This window comes from Pantherophis guttatus, chromosome 1 (genome assembly GCF_059756535.1).
Source record: "Pantherophis guttatus breed Tessera chromosome 1, ASM5975653v1, whole genome shotgun sequence".
NCBI lineage: Eukaryota > Metazoa > Chordata > Lepidosauria > Squamata > Colubridae > Pantherophis > Pantherophis guttatus.
In genome coordinates, this window is record NC_142063.1 from 294,717,983 (window position 1) to 294,737,552 (window position 19,570).

At 36.4% G+C, this 19,570-nt stretch overlaps 1 protein-coding gene across 6 annotated transcripts in view; it reads left to right on the plus strand.

Annotated features, from left to right (window-relative positions):
* The window catches only part of WDR26 (WD repeat domain 26), a 41,097-nt gene that overhangs the window by 16,879 nt on the left and 4,648 nt on the right, over window positions 1–19,570 (plus strand). For 2 of the 6 annotated variants that reach the window (XM_060692470.2, XM_060692471.2), the window contains exons 5-14: window positions 295–392; window positions 4,188–4,344; window positions 6,820–6,903; window positions 7,381–7,519; window positions 9,277–9,417; window positions 10,522–10,641; window positions 12,038–12,183; window positions 12,500–12,578; window positions 15,807–15,936; window positions 18,598–18,783. In XM_060692470.2, coding sequence (XP_060548453.1) covers window positions 295–392; window positions 4,188–4,344; window positions 6,820–6,903; window positions 7,381–7,519; window positions 9,277–9,417; window positions 10,522–10,641; window positions 12,038–12,183; window positions 12,500–12,578; window positions 15,807–15,936; window positions 18,598–18,783 — 1,280 coding nt within the window. Of the gene's footprint in view, window positions 1–294; window positions 393–4,187; window positions 4,345–6,819; window positions 6,904–7,380; window positions 7,520–9,276; window positions 9,418–10,521; window positions 10,642–12,037; window positions 12,184–12,499; window positions 12,579–15,806; window positions 15,937–16,973; window positions 17,144–18,597; window positions 18,784–19,570 lie in introns of all 6 variants that reach the window. The other 4 variants (XM_034427911.3, XM_087883150.1, XR_015731507.1 and 1 more) reach the window with 3 other exon arrangements.

A 19,570-nucleotide genomic window follows, 5' to 3' on the forward strand; every position in this document is an offset into this window, starting at 1 on the left:
GACCAGGACGCACTTGTTTCGATCACTCACATCGATTACATGCTTGAACTCCCTTTGAGTTTTATACTTTTATAGTACTTTAAACTACTTAGATGATAAAGTTATTTGAACATTGCAGATTAAACATTTTCCTCATATATTAAAGCGTGCTTCAGACTCCTGTGTTAAACAGCTCCTTCATTAAATCAGTCACTTGTTTCTGACTATATAGAAGCTATACCCTGAGCATTGATTCATATCAATTTAGCATATAGTTCCAGAATGCTTAATCCTTGTGTTTATTTCAATATACAGGTATCTCATGTGTAGTCATCCAGAAGACTTGCGCACTAAAGCAGAATGGGAAGGAAAAGGAACAACGTCTAGATCTAAACTTTTGGACAAGCTCCAAAGTAAGAAAAAATAGTTTCAAAAGGACACACACACACACACACACACACACACACACACACACACACACACATAAAGAGATTTTCAGCATATTTCATTCTGAACAGACAAGTCTTGATCTGAAAGTATAAATTCATGAGAGAATAGAATAGAATAGAATAGAATAGAATAGAATAGAATAGAATAGAATAGAATAGAATAGAATAGAATAGAATAGAATAGAATAGAATAGCAGAGTTTGAAGGGACCTTGGAGGTCTTCTAGTCCAACCCCCTGCCCAGGCAGAAAACCCTATACCACTTGAGACAAATGGTTATCCAACATCTTAAAAATTTCCAGTGTTGGGGCATTCACAACTTCTGCAGGCAAGTTGTTCCACTTATTAATTGTTCTAACTGTCAGGAAATTTCTCCTTTGTTCTGAATTGCTTCTCTCCTTGATTAGTTTCCACCCATTGCTTCTTGTTCTACCCTCAGGTGATTTGAAGAATAGTTTGAGTCCCTCTTCTTTGTGGCAACCCCTGAAATATTGGAACACTGCTATCATGTCTCCCCTAGTCCTTCTCTTCATCAAACTAGACATACCCAGTTCCTGCAACCGTTCTTCATATGTTTTAGCCTCCAGTCCCCTAATCATCTTTGTTGCTCTTCTCTGCACTCTTTCTAGAGTCTCAACATCTTTTTTACATCGCGACCAAAACTGAATGCAATATTCCAAGTGTGGCCTTACCAAGGCATTATAAAGTGGTATTAACACTTCACGTGATCTTGATTCTATCCCTCTGTTTATGCAGCCCAGAACTGTGTTGGCTTTTTTGGCAGGTGCTGCACACTGCTGGCTCATATCTAAATGGTTGTCCACTAGGACTCCAAGATCCCTCTCACAGTTACTGCTATTGAGCAAGGTACCACATATATGGTACCTGTGCATTTTGTTTTTCTTCCCTAAATGTAGATCCTTGCTTTTTTCACTGTTGAATTTCATTTTCTTAGATAGCGCCCAATGTTCAAGTCTGTCAAGATCCTTCTCTATCTTGAGCCTATCTCCTGGAGTGTTGGCTATTCCTGCCAGCTTGATGTCGTCTGAAAATTTGATGTGTTCCCCATCTATCCCCTCATCCAAGTCATTGATGAAGATGTTGAAGAGCACTGGGCCTAAAACAGAGCGCTGGGGTACTCCACTGCATACTTCCCTCCATGTAGATGCAGTTCCATTGAGGACTACACGTTGAGTGCGGTTGGTCAGCCAGTTACGAATCCATCTGGTGGTGATGCTGTCAAACCCACATTTTTCTACTTTATCTAGTAGTAGATTATGGTCTACTTTATCAAATGCTTTACTAAAGTCCAAGTAAATTATATTGACAGCATTCCTCTGGCCCACTAATTTTGTCACTTTGTCAAAGAATGCAATAAGATTAGTCTGGCATGATCTGTTTTTGACAAACCCATGTTGGCTTTTGGTTATTACTTGGTTTGCTTCTAGGTGTTCAGTGATTCGTTTATCTTTTCCAGAATCTTCCCTGGTATTCAGGTCAGGCTGATAGTTCTGTAGTTTTCTGGATCTATTTTTTTTTCCTTTTTTGAAGATGGGAACTACATCAGCTCTTTTCCAATCCTCTCATAGTTCCCCTGTGCTCTAGGATCTTTGAAAGAGGTAGTTCAGTGGTTCTGAGATCTCGTCTGCCAGTTCCTTCAGAACCTTGGGGTGTAATCCATCTGGTCCTGGTGATTTGAACTCGTCTAGGGTAGACAGATATTCACTTACCATTTTCTTCCCTATTTTAACTTGTGTTCCTAATCTGTTTTTTGTTGATGCTGTTTTTGATAGGTTGGACTGTTTTTTCCTTTTGTGTAAAGACAGATGAAAAAAATGAGTTAAGTAGTTCTGCTTTCTCCCTGTTGCTTGTCACCTTCTTGCCACTTTCTCCCAGCAATGGGCCAATTGTTTCCTTGACTTTTTTCTTGTTTTTAATATATTGGAAGAAGCTTTTTTGGGGGGTTATTTTTTACTTTAGTTGCAAGCCTTTGTTCATTGTGAGCCTTAGCTTTTGTCACTTCATCTTTACAGGCTCGGGCTATTTGCTGATATTCTGCCTTAGTTATTTGCCCCTCTTTCCACTTTTTATACTTATCCTTTTTGTCTTTCAGTTTGTTAGAGTTCTTTATGCAGCCATGCTGGTTTCTTTTGCGATCTATTATTTTTCTTCGTCATTGGTATTGTGCTAGACTGGGCTTTTATAATCTCACTTTTCAAAATTTCCCAAGCTTCTTGAGTTGTTTTCCCCTTGAGGATTCTTATCCATGGAATCCTTCTCAAGCTCTCTCTAAATTTATTGAAATTAACTCTCTTAAAGTCTAAGACTCTAGTTTGACTTTGTTCTACTACTTGTGTTTACATAATATTGAATTCCAATATTGCGTGATCACTTGCCCCCAAGGTTCCTCTAGCTTCAACACCTTTTATCATTTCGTCTCTGTTAGTGAGAATTAAGTCCAATATGGCTGATCCCCTTGTTCCCTTCTCTACTTTTTGGGAAACAAAGTTGTCTGTTAGATTTGTTAGGAACCTGTTGGATCTTCCACTTGGTGCAGAGTTTGTCTCCCAGTTGATATCAGGGTAGTTAAAATCCCCCATTACTATTGTGATGTGCTTCCTACATACCTTAGTTAGCTGACTAGCAAAAAGTTCATCTACTTCCTCTGGTTGGGTGGCCTATAGTATAGACCTATGGCAATGTCATTTCCTCCCCCTTTTAATATTGACCCAAATGCATTCAAGATAATTTTCATCATTGTTGTAGAGATGTGGTTATTTCTTATATATAGTGCAACTCCACCTCCTCTTTTATTTGGTCTATTTCTTTTAAATAATTTATATCCCTCTAGCTGTATGTTCCATTTGTGGATTTCATCCCACCAAGTTTCCGTAATGGCAACAATATCATATCTGCCCTCATTTACTTGAATTTCTAATTCACCCTGTTTATTCCTCATACTCTGTGCATTAGTGTATAGACATCTGAGTCCATTTTGATTGACCCTGTGTTTCCTGTCTACATAACCTGTGTTGTGCCTGACTGCCCCTGCTTTCTTGCCACCTGTTTGATTAATGCACAGATGATTTGTACCTGTGAAGGGGGAGGTGGTTGATAGACAATAGCGAAGTGGCAGTTTCCCAGGAAAGGGGGGGGGAAGGGACAAGACAAGAGGCAACGCAGACTAGAGCTGGATAAGAGGAAGAGAGAGAGGATAGCCACTCCCTAATACCTCCCAAAGTATATCTGTTAGATGAGAGTAGAATAGGTTTAATTTAGCAAGATTCTGATTTGGTGTGAGCAAATGAAGAACTGAACTTTGGATGGATTATTCTATATCATTCTTGGGCTGGGCCTGACAATTCATTATTGTTAGTCAGTTTTCACTTCAGTGCTCATAAAGACAGAGTAAAACTAACTACGTGTTTGTTATGCTATCAAATTGTGGGTTATTTTTCTCAGTAGAATGGAGAAATGCATAATTCTCCTTCTCTGAGATATTCCCACTTTTACAGTTCCTAAATCTATTTTGGAAAGTTGGGATATTCTTGGGCAGATTGGGACATGTTAGAAAGTAAAGGGTGCAGTGAAGAAGAAAATGCCATTATGTGAACAAAATCTTACAGAATGATAATTAATTTGTTATCTAGGCATCTTTGGCTTAAATAAGTTAGACACGTATATGGAAAATGTACTTCACAAATTTGTTTTTTTTTTAAATGAATTGATTGCACTGAAATTGCCTTTTTATTTATTTAAGCTTACCTACCCCCATCAGTGATGCTCCCCCCAAGGCGTCTGCAGAATCTGCTACGTCAGGCTGTAGAGCTACAACGGGACCGGTGCCTCTATCACAATACTAAACTTGATAATAATCTAGAATCTGTGTCACTACTCATAGACCATGTTTGCAATAGGTGAGAGAATTTTTTTTTAATTTTATGGGCTATGGTAATATCTTTTAATGCAACAAAATTACTTTTAATTTTAAACAATTAAAAGTAATTAACTTGTAATGGTTGATTTATTTTCAGTTTTACACAAGTAAGTATTCAGGATGGCCAGCAAAAATATAAAAAATTAGTGTTTTAAATTATATTCAACAATTTAAAAAAAATAAACATTGTATATTTTTGTTTGAGTATATAGTAAGTGCAGGAAAAACATTTTACCTAGCCAGTTTATTTCTCGGAGAATATTGCATTTTTACAAATGTACTAAGGATCAGCTTGAAAGAACAATAATAAAGATGTAGAATTATATAGGCTTTATATCCTGATTCACTGACCATAAGATATTTGTTAACCACATTTATCTGAAATAGTTAAGAATGTCTGAATTCTGCCTTTTGCAGAAACTGGGTGATTTTCACTTAGAGCTAATAGTGGTCTCCTGTAATATTAAGTTAGAAGTGAGTTTCACTTAATGGAGCTTACTTCCATCAAACAATATGACAAAGACTGCAGAAAAAGATTTCAGTTTTTTAAAACAGAGAATGGTAACATGAATGGCAGTTCTTCACACATTTAATATGCATTATGTTAAATCCTATTGAACTCAGGAAGATCCAGGCAGCCTTGCTGTATGCAGGATTGCAAGAATAGATTCCTCTATCAGACTTTTAAGTGGTAAGTTAGAAATGAAGCTTGGAGGACAAGGCTTTATTTCAGAAATTCTTAATTTTAAAAATATATTTAAGAATTCTTTCTATAAATCTGAAAAATCATAAAAATAAATTTGTGAGGCTAGTTTTGCAGTGAGGCTTGAGTCTAATCAATAGAGAAATGCAAAACATTTGAAAGACCACTCTGCAAAGTGTAGACAACACACCAAAACATCAGATTGTTCTCTGATCATATCTGCATGCCTAATTGCTTTGTTTTGGAGTCTCAGCAATTGCATTGACAGACATGCACAGACAATCTGAGAAAGCCTCCAAAGTTGTTGCTTTAGCCTTTCTGGAGCATGCAGCTGCCTCCGTGCTTCAAAGAGGGGTGTTTTACTCATGCCAATATGGTTTGCAAAGTGTTCTTTCAAATGCATTGGACACCCTTCTTATCAGAACCGAGGCCATACTTGTCTTCATATTTTCAAGATGTTGATTCAGAGCTCATGTCAGGAGTCATGACTTGAGGTGAGGGTAGGAAGGTTTATAATAAATAACATACTCATGTATTTTCACCAACCGATTTTGAAAGTTGGTTATATTTTAAACCTAATTTATCTTGCATCCTGGGATGCTGTCTTTGAAACAACTACGGTTTCATGGCCCTTTGGATCCTGGTCATATTTGGCAGTCCCCATATCTATCTCTGCACAAAGAGTATGACAAGTAGGAAAAAAATAAGATAGGAGATAGGAAAACAGGATATTTGATAAGCATTTATAATGTGTTTTTTTCCTTTTTGTGCATGCAATAGTAATCATTTGCCTGATGCTAATATGGATATTTATAGTGGTGAAAGAATATTTGTGAACCTTTAGTACTATCTGCAATCCTGAAGTATTTGGCCTAGAGTGTATTCAAAGCTTCATCTAAGTCTAACAGAGAGATGTTAATTAAACAAATATAGGATAAAACAATGTACTGTCTCATATCTTCATTGAACACATTGAACTAATATTTACTATTATGGGAAAAACATGTAAAACTAATATAAGCAGCTCTGTTAAATGGATCAGTGGAGTGAGATTGTTATTGATTGATTAGATTTATAGGCCATCCAACTCTAACAATGTGACTTTGGGTAGCGTACAACAAAACTTCTAATCAGTGATATTATCAGATACGATTTTGAACAATTTCCCCATTAAATACACACACACACACACACACACAAAATTATTGTGGCCTTACCTTCAGTGGGCAGTTTATGCAAGATAGACTAAAATGTAAATAAGGACTGGGCAATATAATTATATATATATGTACTAGCTGGATATCCGTGCTTCGCTACGAAACTTATGTGATGGGGCTTGATAAATTGACACTTAGAGTTTGAAAATTAATCAGTAGTTACGATCGCGTTCTCTCTGTCAGGCTAGCCCCACAGAAGCCTCTCCTCTTCTCTCCCCTTCTCTCCCTCAGGCTGGCCCCATAGATCCTCTCCTCTCCCCTTCTCTCCCTCAGGCTGGCCCCACAGAAGCCCTTCTCCCCTCAGGCTGGCCCTACAGAAGCCTCTCCTCTCCCCTTCTCTCCCTCAGGCTTTCTAGCACCTTCTCTCCATGAGGCTTGCCCCACAGAAGCCTGTCCTATGCTATCCCATTCTCTCCAGAGTTATTTTCAAGTTGGTAGGGGGAGTAGAATGTCTAACTAATTAGCATCAGAGCGTGTTATAATAATATAGGAAATACTAATGCTCTGATGGTCATTTCAAAAAATCCTTTCTTAGTGAGCACCTAGAAGCCAAGAGGAACATACGTGGCAAATTTCAAGTTTGTAGGCTTTACGGTTCTGGAGATTTCGTGATTAATGCGTGAGTGGTTTTCGTTTTTATATATATAGAAGATATTCTATAGTTTCTATAACTGCTCCATCTCAGTCAATGACTCGGTGGCTTACAATTCCAAAACTATAAAAACAAAAACAAAAAAAGCATTTTAAAAACACCAAAAATGTATTTCCAAAATGATGTGCAAGATTGATTAGCTGGTACAAGAAACATTGGGCTGAAGTCATTATTGCTAATGCCACCAGTTATTAAATCTGATGCATTGCATACTTTTTTTCAACAAAGATGAAGTTGGTTCAGTATGTTCAGTGGAGACATGATACTCTATGCTTTCTTATGCATTGTTTAATTAGACTCTCTTTACTGAATAAGAAGCTCAGTTCAGTTTGTAGATCACAGTCTGCAAGATGATGGATTGTTCTAAAAGTTCACAAACTTTTGGTTTCCATTGTATATTAGTTCACATAAAACTGATACTTTTTCTACATAATTGTTTTTTAGGAAACATTTTCCATGTTATACTCAGCAGATACTTACAGAGCACTGTAATGAAGTATGGTTTTGTAAATTCTCCAATGATGGCACTAAACTAGCAACAGGATCCAAGGATACAACTGTTATTATATGGCAGGTTGACCCTGTAAGTATCATTCTATATGGCAAACTCTTTCCATAAAATTAAATGCTTTTTTTCTCCGTTTGATTTCCATGTCATTTTTAAATACCTTGTCATGGTTCTGTTTGCATGTATTTTTGCCTTAAGCTTTTATCTCTTGTTTAATTTATTTGTTCTTTATTTATGGAAAGTATAATCCAACAAAAGGTATGCAAACTAGCTACAATTTGAATAACTGCAATGTTGTGTCTCGGTTTCTTGAAGAACAAGAATATGAGCATTCTTTATGATTTGGTGGCCATTTCAGAAGCCAAAAAAAACAGACAGGAAAAAAATAGCTGTTTTCCAATTTTCACTAGGTACTTTGCAATACCTTCCAATTATTTAATAGTTGCAGTAATATTATTCCTACTAAATTATTGAAATAAAGATTTGCGGTAGCCAGGAATATCAAATATAACAAATTCAGTTCTATACTAAAAAAATTGATTCCAATATTGCAATTTCCAAAAAATATACCCCAAATTATGGTTGAGTAAATTATTTAGGATAGACAATTAATTAACATGTGCACATCTGTAGCAGTTCAAAATGTCCTGAAAAAAGTATTTGTTAGGCTTACATTGGATTTATGAGATGTTGAAAATAAGGTAATCTATTTGTGTTATTTTCCTCTAGTTCTTTTTTCAATATTCCAAAACTGTGTTTACTCCTTTTAATTTTATGTGTGCATGTTCATTTAGTAGTTACAGTAAGTATGTCCCATTAATAATTAATATATGAAGAAATTTAACATTTTAAAATTAAAAATGCTTGAAGTTTAAATATACAGTGATGCTTAAAAGTTTGTGAATGCTTTTGAATTTTCAACATTTCTGCATTAATATGAACCTAAATATTCACCGTTTTCCACACAAGTCCTGAAACTAGATAAAGAGAACCAGTTAACCAAATGAGTCAAACATACTTGTTATTTATTTGTTAAGGAAAATGATACAAAGCTATATACACTGCTCAAAAAAATAAAGAACACAAGCAGAAGACATCCGAGATCTGAATGAATGAAATAGCCTTATTAAATACTTTGTTTGTTACATACAGTAGTTTTGTGTTCTCTTTAGTTGTTTGAGCAGTGTATAAACAACTGTATGTAAAGAACAAAGTATTTAATAAAGCTATTTCATTCATTCAGATCTCGGATGTCTTTTGCTTGTGTTCCCTTTATTTTTTTGAGCAGTATATTTGTGTATGTACAAAAGGGACCCCAGAGTAAGCAAAAAAACATTTTTCTCATATATATTTTATTTTTAAAAAAATTCGAAAACTATTACTTTTTCTATTGTAATTATGCAGATTAGACAAATAGAATTTTCCCTTTTTGTTACACCAGAGAGTGGTTGTTTCTGTTTGTTTGTGAAAACATTTTTTTTTAATGTTTCTTTTCTATGATAGTACTATTTTAATCTTGTTGAGAATATTTTGTTTTGCATGAGTTAGTCTCAAGAAAAGCCATTGACATTTTTAAGAGAGTTACTGATTACCTCGTGTAGCCTTTCCGGACATCTATTCTTCTAGATAGGAAAAAATTAGTGTGTTCTGACTCTTTTTTTTTTTAGATAAGTGAACATTAAAAACAAAATTTCTAATTTTGGTTCCTAATATGTTGCTTTGCTAAATGGTTTGTAGGATTGTCAGAATAAATTACTCTTTTAGATTAGCTACTTAAGCTATATAAAAGGCTTACCAATCAATTAAATTACTGTAATTTTCTGCTTTTAAAGGATACACATCAACTAAAACTGCTCAAGACTTTGGAAGGCCATGCATATGGTGTCTCCTATATCGCTTGGAGCCCTGACGACAACTACCTGGTTGCCTGTGGCCCAGATGACTGCTCTGAGCTTTGGCTCTGGAATGTACAAGTAAGAATGATAAATTTGAGGTGTTGGCATGCCATATTAAATAGCTTAGATATATGGACCATACTCAGGTTATTTGATACTTTTGGAGGAAATCCTTGGCTATTATGGATGTTAGATAACTCCATATGAAAAATTCCAAATGTTGGTATTTTGACAAAACTTAGAATGAGTGTTCCATATTGCAATGGAGCAACATTCTGAATGTTTTTAGTGTTTTGTTTATAGGAAGCCATGGGGTAAGCCTTTTATTTTCCTGGTTTTCACATTAAGGCCATGATAGCTACTGTCTTCCATCCAACATGCAGGTTGAGAATAAATGAAGATAAATTCAGACTGGGTGAGATACTAATGGTAGGAAGATTTGAAATACAAGGATTGTATTTTCCTAATTGCTAGACTTGCATGTTTCGGCAATAGCAAAAACAGTTTTGTAACATTTTTAAACGGGTCCTCTTGATTAAAGATGAATTTAAAGCAAGAATGAGCTGGGTTATATACTATAATAACTTTTAGTTGGTTGTTGCAAATTACTAAGATAACTTTGTAACATGTTATTTGTAATAGTATTTTGGTTTAGATTAGAACTTTATTAAATTGGGAACTGCTCCTTTAATTTTGGCAATGAGCTGAAATAAGCCTACCACATTGGCAATAGATTATACTAGCACTACATTTGTTAATTACATTTGTAATTCTGAGTTCTGATTTGATAATTAAAGGCTTACATTGCCTCGTTACTAGAAGTTGGCTTATTTTTAAAGTGATCCGTGTTATTATTTTGTTGCCATACTTTTGAATGAACGAATGAATGAGAGAAAGATTGTGTGTGTGTGTGAGAGAGAGAGAGAAAGAGAGAATGAAACTCACAGCCTTCCTTGCCCCCTCCCAGGTGTACTGAAATTAGAATTGCCCGAAGACATTAAGGAAGGTTGATTTACTCTAGGTACTCAGTGGCTACTTTATTATATATTTGAAAGCACTTTTGTATTTTATCACCAATTTTGTAAACAATAATTAGACATGGTATTTAAATGTTTCAACTACACTGATGCCCATGTATATTACTATTTCAAAGAACCTTTAACTATATAACTTCATCTGCAGACGGGGGAGCTAAGGACAAAGATGAGTCAATCCCATGAGGATAGCTTAACCAGTGTGGCCTGGAATCCAGATGGAAAACGTTTTGTGACAGGAGGGCAGCGTGGGCAATTTTACCAGTGTGTAAGTTGGAGTGGGCAACCTTTTTGCAGCCATTGGCTAAATTGTTATTATTATTTAATTGTTTGCAAAGAACTACATTGGGTGTGCACGTTGAAGCCACTGGAGTGGGTGGAGATAGAATTTTCATTCTGTTTTGGGGGGTTTTCCGTGAATGCTGTAGGTAGGGGGGGGGTTCACTGGAAAACAGATTTGTTAAACCTAGAAAAGGCTCAACACCTATTTTTTATAAACAAAAGGGGTAGAAACATTTGGGGGGTTCAGGCAATCTACCTACACAGATTGCCATTCCTGCTATAAAGAAGCGGGTCTTTTACTATACCAAAATGCATCCATCCCTATTTTTACAATTAAAAATTGCTTAGAAGTGGCTTGTTACAAATCTTTGGTAAAAGCCATATTAGCATTGATGGACTTATTACTTGAAATATATATGAAATTGGGTATATTGCTGTTCTTACAAAAAATGAATTCCATGATGTCAGTCAAATAATATATTCAACATGACGTACATGTTCATATACTAGAGCTTATGTTGGCATATACCGTATTTTTCAGAGTATAAGACGTACCTTTCCCCCCCCTAAAAGGGGGTAAAAATTTAGGTGCATCTTATACACCGAATGTAGCCCCGCCTACCCACTGGCTCCACCCTTTGGCCTCGCAGCAGTTACCTCCTTGCAAGCAAACAGCAAGAAAAACAACTCCTTTCAGCTTCAGTACAGCCTAATTAGCACAAGTTGATTGGATCGGCCTCCTGACTCTCAGCTGATTTGCTCTCAGCAGGGCTCTGCTGTAAAGAGGTAAATTGCTGGAGAAGTAGGCTGTTTGCTGTTTGCTGCAACAAGGCAAAATTAGGCAGAGGCAGAGGGAGATTTCTTTTTCTTCTTTCCCTCACCAAAAAAGTGAGGAAGGTGCGTCTTATACTCCGAAAAATACAGTAATCAGTATGTGTAATAAGGATTCTAGTCATTATAATTATTACCATCTTTAGCTAGAAAATATTCACATGTATATAAACAAAATTGGGGGAAAAAACCCATGAAATGCAAGATAAACCATCTATATCCTGCATATTCCTTTCTGCATTTTCTAAACAAACCAAAAGTTGCATCCCTGAATATCCATCGGAAACAAACAGCATGTGTTACACACACACACACACACACACACACACACACACACACACACACACGGTCTCAAGGTGAACCAAAAAGATCCTACTTAGGGAGGCAAGAAAGAAAGTTCAACAGAACAAAGTCTGCTTTTTAAATTTTAGGTGATACCCATGGAATCTCTTGTTATAATACAGCCCCACCATTTCATGATGGAAGTAAAACCATAGTTTTCATGTTTTTGGTAGCTTTTTTATAAGGGTTTTGCTTTATTCCCTGTCTAGGATTTAGATGGTAATCTCCTAGACTCCTGGGAAGGAGTAAGAGTGCAGTGCCTGTGGTGCTTGAGTGATGGGAAGACTGTACTGGCATCGGACACACACCAGCGAATTCGGGGCTATAACTTTGAGGACCTTACAGACAGAAATATGTAACTACATTGTTTTTCTGTTGCGCTAGATAAATTAATCCTATAGTTGGCTAAGCAATGAAAATAATATTTCACATGACTTCTGGAACATGTGTTAATTCTAAATTGGGCTTTTCAAAAAAAAAATCCTATATAAATAATAAGAATATAAATGAGGAGTTAATAAAAAATAAACCTTGATGTGTGAACTACTAGTGCAGTCATAATTGGGCTCGTTGTAAGACCCCTGTAATAAAGAATATTGAAACTATATTTACATTTTTGTAGAAATGATAATTTTTAATCATAATTCTAATACTATTGTTTATATTTTCAGAGTACAAGAAGACCATCCAATTATGTCTTTTACTATTTCGAAAAATGGTCGGCTAGCTTTGTTAAATGTCGCAACTCAGGTAAGGAGATGTTGTTGTTGTTGTTTTAAATAGGCATACCCTTTTGAAAAATATTTACAGTTTGGCACAAAAAATGTAACTTGCTTCTGGTGAATATGGTCTGTTTCCTGACTTGTCAATAGAACTCTAGCTATGGTTCTTTCTTGTCAGAGAGAGAAAGAGGTCAGAATTTTTTATTTCTGATAGTGCCCAGCACAATGGGGCATATAGGCAGTGTTCCTTTCTGGAAAGCTGAATGAAAAAAAACCCCTCTTTATTAAATTACTGTGGATAATTATGTACGAACCTACACTGATTCTTTTTCTTCTAATTCAGAGGAACCTATTTGGAATTACTGTATGTCTTGTGACTGCCATACCAAAATTCTGTTGCAAGTAGATAATTTTTTTGCAGTGCAATTTAAAAAAAACTAAAAAGGGTGGGAATGAGAGCAGATGTATAACTGCCATTTTCACCTTTAAGTCCCTAAATCTGTTATTTTTTATTATTTTAGCTTTTGTATGATAAGATTGATATATATTTATTGTTACTATGTTGTCAGATTTTTGTATGATTGCTATTTGTATTTTATTTTATTAGATTTTTATCCCGCCTCTATTACTTTTATAAATAACTCAAGGCAGTGAACATACAGTACCTAATCCTCATCCTATTTTCCTCAACAACCCTGTGAGGTGGGTTGGGCTGAGAGAGAGTGGGTTAGGTTGAGGCAAGATTAGAATTCAATCTCCTGGTTTCTAGTCTAGTGCCTTAACCAGTAGACCATTGTTGTATTGCATTGCTATATTATTGTTATCTATTGGGATTGGAATGTATGCTGCTTTGAAATGAAATGGCATACAGGTGTTAATTGAATATGTGGGTTGTTAAGAGCACATGAGGTATCTCAGGAGTAGGAAAGACCATGGGAGGCCTAGTGCAGGGACAAGCCCACTGCCTCTGGCCACCAAAAGCCCCACCTACTGAGATATCCCATGCTCCTCTTCCCACCTCTTGGGAGTCCCCACAACTGCTTCCGCCTTCTCCCCACCCCATAACTGATCATTCACGTTTGGAAAATCTCCAGGTTCTCTTCTGTCCCCATTGCACGCACACACACAGACAGGAGTTAATGAATCAAACAGTCAGGAATTCCTTTAAGATAACAGTCTTGGCAGCGAACCATGAACTGCCTGCCAAGAGATTTTACTCACTAAGGGAAGTTTTTTCTCCTCAGTCTGATATATCAAATTAATTCCACAAAGCAAAGAATTGTCAAAGTCCAGTCCAAAGAAATCCAAAAAGAGATTCTAACAGGGTTCTAGAAACACAATATGACTTCCGAGTTTTTCAATTTGTCCGTCACAAGGCCTGAATAGCTGACACACCCCCTTTTATCCCTTGTGGGGTGTGGTCCAGTGACTCAGCTCAATCTCTGGCCCACCCATGCCTCTTTCTCTGCTGCGTGCGCTTATCCTTCCGACGCTGTCTGGTATCCAGCCAAAACTCATCCCCCTCGCTCTCTATCTGCGGCTGATCCGAAGTGCCTTGCTTCTGGCATATCTCTTGGCCTTCGGAGGAAACCTGAGGCATTGCCAGAGAGGAGGGTCCTGGAGAGGGAGGCCTTGCCAAGTCCTCTCCTTCACCTTCTGAGTCCTCTCCCTCTGTTAAGACAGGCTCGGGGGTCGGAGTCACAACAGGTTCTAGATCAGCAGTCCTCAACTTTTCCAACTTTGTGGACAGGCGGTGGTGGCAGGGGATGATTTCATATTCTCACTGCTCACGCAAGTGGAGCTGCGTGCACTCACCCACTGCTTGTGCGGTCCAGTTCCGAACCGACTGCGGCCCAGGGGTTGGGAACCCCTGCTCTAGATGATAGCGCAAAGCTGTTTCCTTAGATCTCATGTTCTTATACATGTTTCCATCCTCTTTGGAAAAGCGTTTTTAAGCAAGTCACCAACTCAGTAGTTAAGTGAATCACAGGGTTCTTAAGAAAATCTGACTTTCTTCCATTAACTTTGCTTGTTGGAAGCTGGCTGGGAAGGCTGCAGATGGTGATCACATGACACAGGGATGCTGTAATCATTGAAAATATATGCCAGTTGTCAAGCACCCAAAATTTGATTATATGACCGGGGGGGGGGGTGCTATGATGGTTGAAAGTATGATGATTAATCATAATTGTCAATTTTCAGTGCAATTGTAATTTTGCATGGACACTAAGGGTCCTAGGCCAAGGACTATCTGTATACCATTCCAGTCCAAGAAGACTGTACGCAGTTTACATTCTCTTCCTATGGTTAGTGTTAAAATGTAAAAATAGTATCATAAAATGGTGAGGACAAAACTTCCAATTACAATCTTAGATGGATGTTCTAGCTTATATTAGATCTTCTCTTAAAAAGTCATACCTTACTTGTTTTTCCAAAACAAGTTAACTATATCCAAAAGTCTTTTTATTTTTCCAGTTCAAGTAGTTAAATTGTTTTTTTTAAAGAATTGTATAAGGAAATGAAGCTTGCTTAACCCAAAATGTTTGCAACTAAACACTTGAACAGATACAGTGGTTGGCAAATGCAAGAGGGCTATGGAAAGTTTATATCCAAACATTATCAAGTAAAAGGCAATTTGTGCAATACCTTTTGTCCCCTCTACAATTTAGGAAAAGACCAGAGTAGTAGGACATGTATTTTTCTTGAGAAAAATCCCTTGTTCAGTCCCTGATATCTCTTGGAGCAAGAAGGAAATCTTACTGAAAGCTGGAAAAGCTTTTATCAATTGGTGTGATGTTTTGAAACAGTTAAGATGGCTTCTTATATTCTACTTCACCTTCCCACATGCAAAAGCATCTATTAGAAGCCTTAAGATGTGACACATGGTATAGTGAGTGGGGAGAACTAGAGAAAATTTTACAGCAGCTGGTATATGTGGGAAAGAGCATCTGCTCACATTTTACTGGTGATTTTTTTCATGCTGCAACCCTACATCACTTATTTCTCTTTCCTGAAGGTTTCAAGATAAAAGCTTTCAGGAAATGTAAATGGGTTCTGCTTTGGTGAAAAATAAGAAGAAAAGTTCTGCTGTATAAAAGACAAATGCTCATGTGATTTTTGCTTGTGAAGAAAAATAGTCCAATTTTATATTGATGTACTGAATCTTATTCAGATTAAATTATTAAACAGTGAAGCTAAGTAATGGAGAGGAAACTTTCTTACAGTAAACTATTTCTACAATGGTTTTTGTCCTCAGGGAGTTCATTTATGGGATTTGCAAGACAGAGTTTTAGTGAGAAAGTACCAAGGTGTTACACAAGGGTTTTACACAATTCATTCATGTTTTGGAGGCCATAACGAAGACTTCATCGCTAGTGGCAGTGAAGGTAATTTTTTTTAAAAAAAAAAAATCTCTCTCTCTTCTCTCTCCCTCCCTCTCTCTCTCTCTCATTCCGGCACAAACTTTCTGCATTAGTGAATATTATAGTCTTCTCACTCTTTGAGTTTTAATAAGCAGGGTGGGTGTGCCTTACATTTCCATAAATGGTGTTAATTAAATACTCATTGAAAAGAAGGATTCTACTTCAGAGAATGGTAGGATCCACAAGTAAAATGTGTGACATCTTTTTGAGAATAACGTCTGTAATTTTGATACGATTTGTACAGTATTGAGTACTGTTGCTCTAATAGTTCTCTGAGGTATTAACTGTATTTGCTGTAGATATTTTTTTCTAAAGGTAGGTGTAGGGTATATAAATTCACCTGTCATTTCGATTATAATCAATTTTGGTAAGAGAATGATGGTCTCCTATACTGCAACAGGATCTACTGTATTCAGTATCGTCCATCGTGAGCAACTTGAAACAATCATGGTTATCTTTTAGCAGGTTTCCTTGTCAGTTGTGTGAGAAGTCAGTTATCATATGTTCTTGGCATTAAGGGTGCTGATCCACTCTCAGGTTCTTGCTCTGTATTGCTAGTAGAATTGGAGCTAATACAGAGTGGGCAACAATACTCCTGTACCCCAAAAACTTCAGGAAGATGTGGTTTTGGTCTGAACAGGAATGCAGTCGTAGGTTGAGTCAACAAAAATCGTATCTTAATGCATTATTTGTCTTTAACGGGTGAAATGCTCAACTGAGAACAGCACCTCTTTATTGGACCTTATGTTAATAACTTGTCATTGTAAATATTTGTCAGTCATTATATGCATGCATTTTTAACTCCCTTCCCCTTCCAAACAGTCTCTGGCCCAGAAATATCTGTCAGCCTATTGACTTTTTGGTGTATCAAATAATTCATACACCACTTAGGACAGCGTGGACAAGTCACTTAGCTACAGCCTATTGTTTGTTTGACATGAATATGCCGATTAACTTATCCAGGTCAACTTAGAACAGCTTTTTATTTTTTTCATTTTCAGTGTCTAAAAACTACCCAGCTGTAGTTGAAGCTGATGGCACCTTATTTAGATTCGGACTGCCTGAGGCTGTTGCCTCTTTGCACTGAATTGTTGCAAATATGGCTGCTGTGAAAGTCTCTATGTACAAAAAAAGTAACAGATTTAAATGTCATAACCTCTTAAATGTAAAGGTATGTTTTCAGCTAGGTAGGCATTTCACCTACCAGCCCCAAACATCAAATGATCTGCCCTGGGAGTAAATTTCACGTCTAATTCTGTTAAGAAGCATTAAGGTACCATAAAAAAAATCTCTCATGGGAGTAAGTCTGAGTGTTGTTGCCTTAAGATGAATAATGATCCTTGAAGTTATGCAGATAATGTGTAATCAGATTAAAATTTTTAATCAGATTAAAATTGGGAGAGTAAACAAATATAAACAAGGGTGTTTGATGTAATTTAGATGTTGTGCACTTATTTTTAAAAATCTTACATGAGCTGATTTAGCTAGTATTTCTGTTAAATAATGTGGCATGTAAGTAGAAGGATTTGTAATACTTGGGAAGAGACTAAAATACTTTGGATCCTTTATCATTGTTTGAATTTGTTAAAGCAAATGATTTTAACACTTTTGTACATCTTAAAAGTTTGTCTTATGGTGGTTCTATTTAATCAGATATTTAAGTAAAACCACAAACTTACTCTAGTGCTTAGCAAAAAATATAATTACTGGCAACTACTTTGATACATGGTTCTTCACAATGCAGACACTTGCACATTTAAGATTTCATCCACCCTTTCTATGATCATTCAATTTGCGTGTCAGGATTAGCAGTGGCAAAGAAATTTCCATTCAGATGTTCAGCTTTGTAAATGTTTTATGTGAATGTAATAGAATGCACCAACACAATTACAGCTATAAATTACAACTTGGCTGTGTCATGAATTTCTTCAAATGGTGAAATGGATTGCTTATTGGCTAAAGTATACTGACAAAAATCATTGTATTGGGCATTATACTTCAAGGCAAACGAGCTATCTGAATGTAACTTCCTCTTATTCTGCATGTGGGCTGGCATTTACTGGTTTCTCCACTATCTTTTTCATGCAGCAGTAAGTTCCTGAATAGGGTATCACACAGTTAATTTAGTGCATGGCTCACTAAAGTCATAGATAAAGTATCATGTTTAAAAACATTTTATTTTCCAATCACAAATGAAGTCCTTTATTCAAAAGGCAGGAAGTTTTCTGGAGAAATCCCCATACCTATCATTAAAATGGTCAAATTAAAAAATTCAAGAATTAGAATCCAGAGCTTTTCAATTTTGTATTTCAATTTCATTCTTGTATATAAATGTATTATTAGTGGAAATTAGCATATAAACAGATTCCTAATTAGATAATATAAATCCTGCCTTTATACTTAATTTTCTACAAATGTCTTCATTTTGGAAAGAAAATCAGTACATATTGTTAGTTTAAATGTGGAATTTTAAAGGCCTTGAAACTGTTGGATATAGCATTTAGTATTTTTGTTTTGGGATATGCATGGAATTTTTAAAATGGAAACATGGATTGTTATGTTGATTACAGAGCATATTTTAAATTTTAGGATGGATCTCATGTTTTTCAAACCTATCTGTCTTAGATCATAAAGTATATATTTGGCACAAACGTAGTGAGCTGCCAATTGCGGAACTGACGGGGCACACACGTACAGTCAACTGCGTGAGCTGGAACCCACAAATTCCATCCATGATGGCCAGCGCCTCTGATGATGGCACTGTTAGAATATGGGGACCATCACCTTTTGTAGACAGCCAGGATATTGAAGGTAAAAAAATAAAATAAAATAATTTTATGAGAGAGAAAGATTTTAAGATTCGATTATGTTTATTTTTTCTTATTGCATTTAAATACAGTGATTTGCAAAGTTCATGGTGTATGCATAATTTAATCATACAGTGAAAGGTTTGAGTAGCCTTAAGTATCTTCTAGTCCAACCTTCTGCCCACTCATTTTTTGCATCTGTCTTTACACAAAAGGAAAAAACAGTCCAATCTATCAAAAACAGCATCACAAAAAACAGATTAGGAACACAAGTTAAAATAGGGAAGAAAATGGTAAGTGAACACTTATCTATCCTAGACGAGTTCAAATCACCAGGACTAGATGGATTACGTCCCAAGGTTCTGAAGGAACTGGCAGACGAGATCTCAGAACCACTGAACTATATCTTTCAAAGATCCTGGAGCACAGGGGAACTGCCAGAGGATTGGAAAAGAGCTGATCTAGTTCCCATCTTCAAAAAAGGAAAAAAAATAGATCCAGGAAACTACAAACCTATCAGCCTGACCTGAATACCAGGAAAGATTCTGGAAAAGATAATCAAACAACGAATCACCGAACACCTAGAAGCAACCTTATTGCACTCTTTGACAAAGTGACAAAATTAGTGGAACTCATCAAATGAGAAGATACCAAGCTGGCAGGAATAGCCAACACTCCAGAAGATAGGCTCAAGATAGAGGAGGATCTTGACAGACTTGAACATTGAGTGCTATCTAAGAAAATGAAATTCAACAGTGAAAAAAGCAAGGTTCTACATTTAGGGAAGAAAA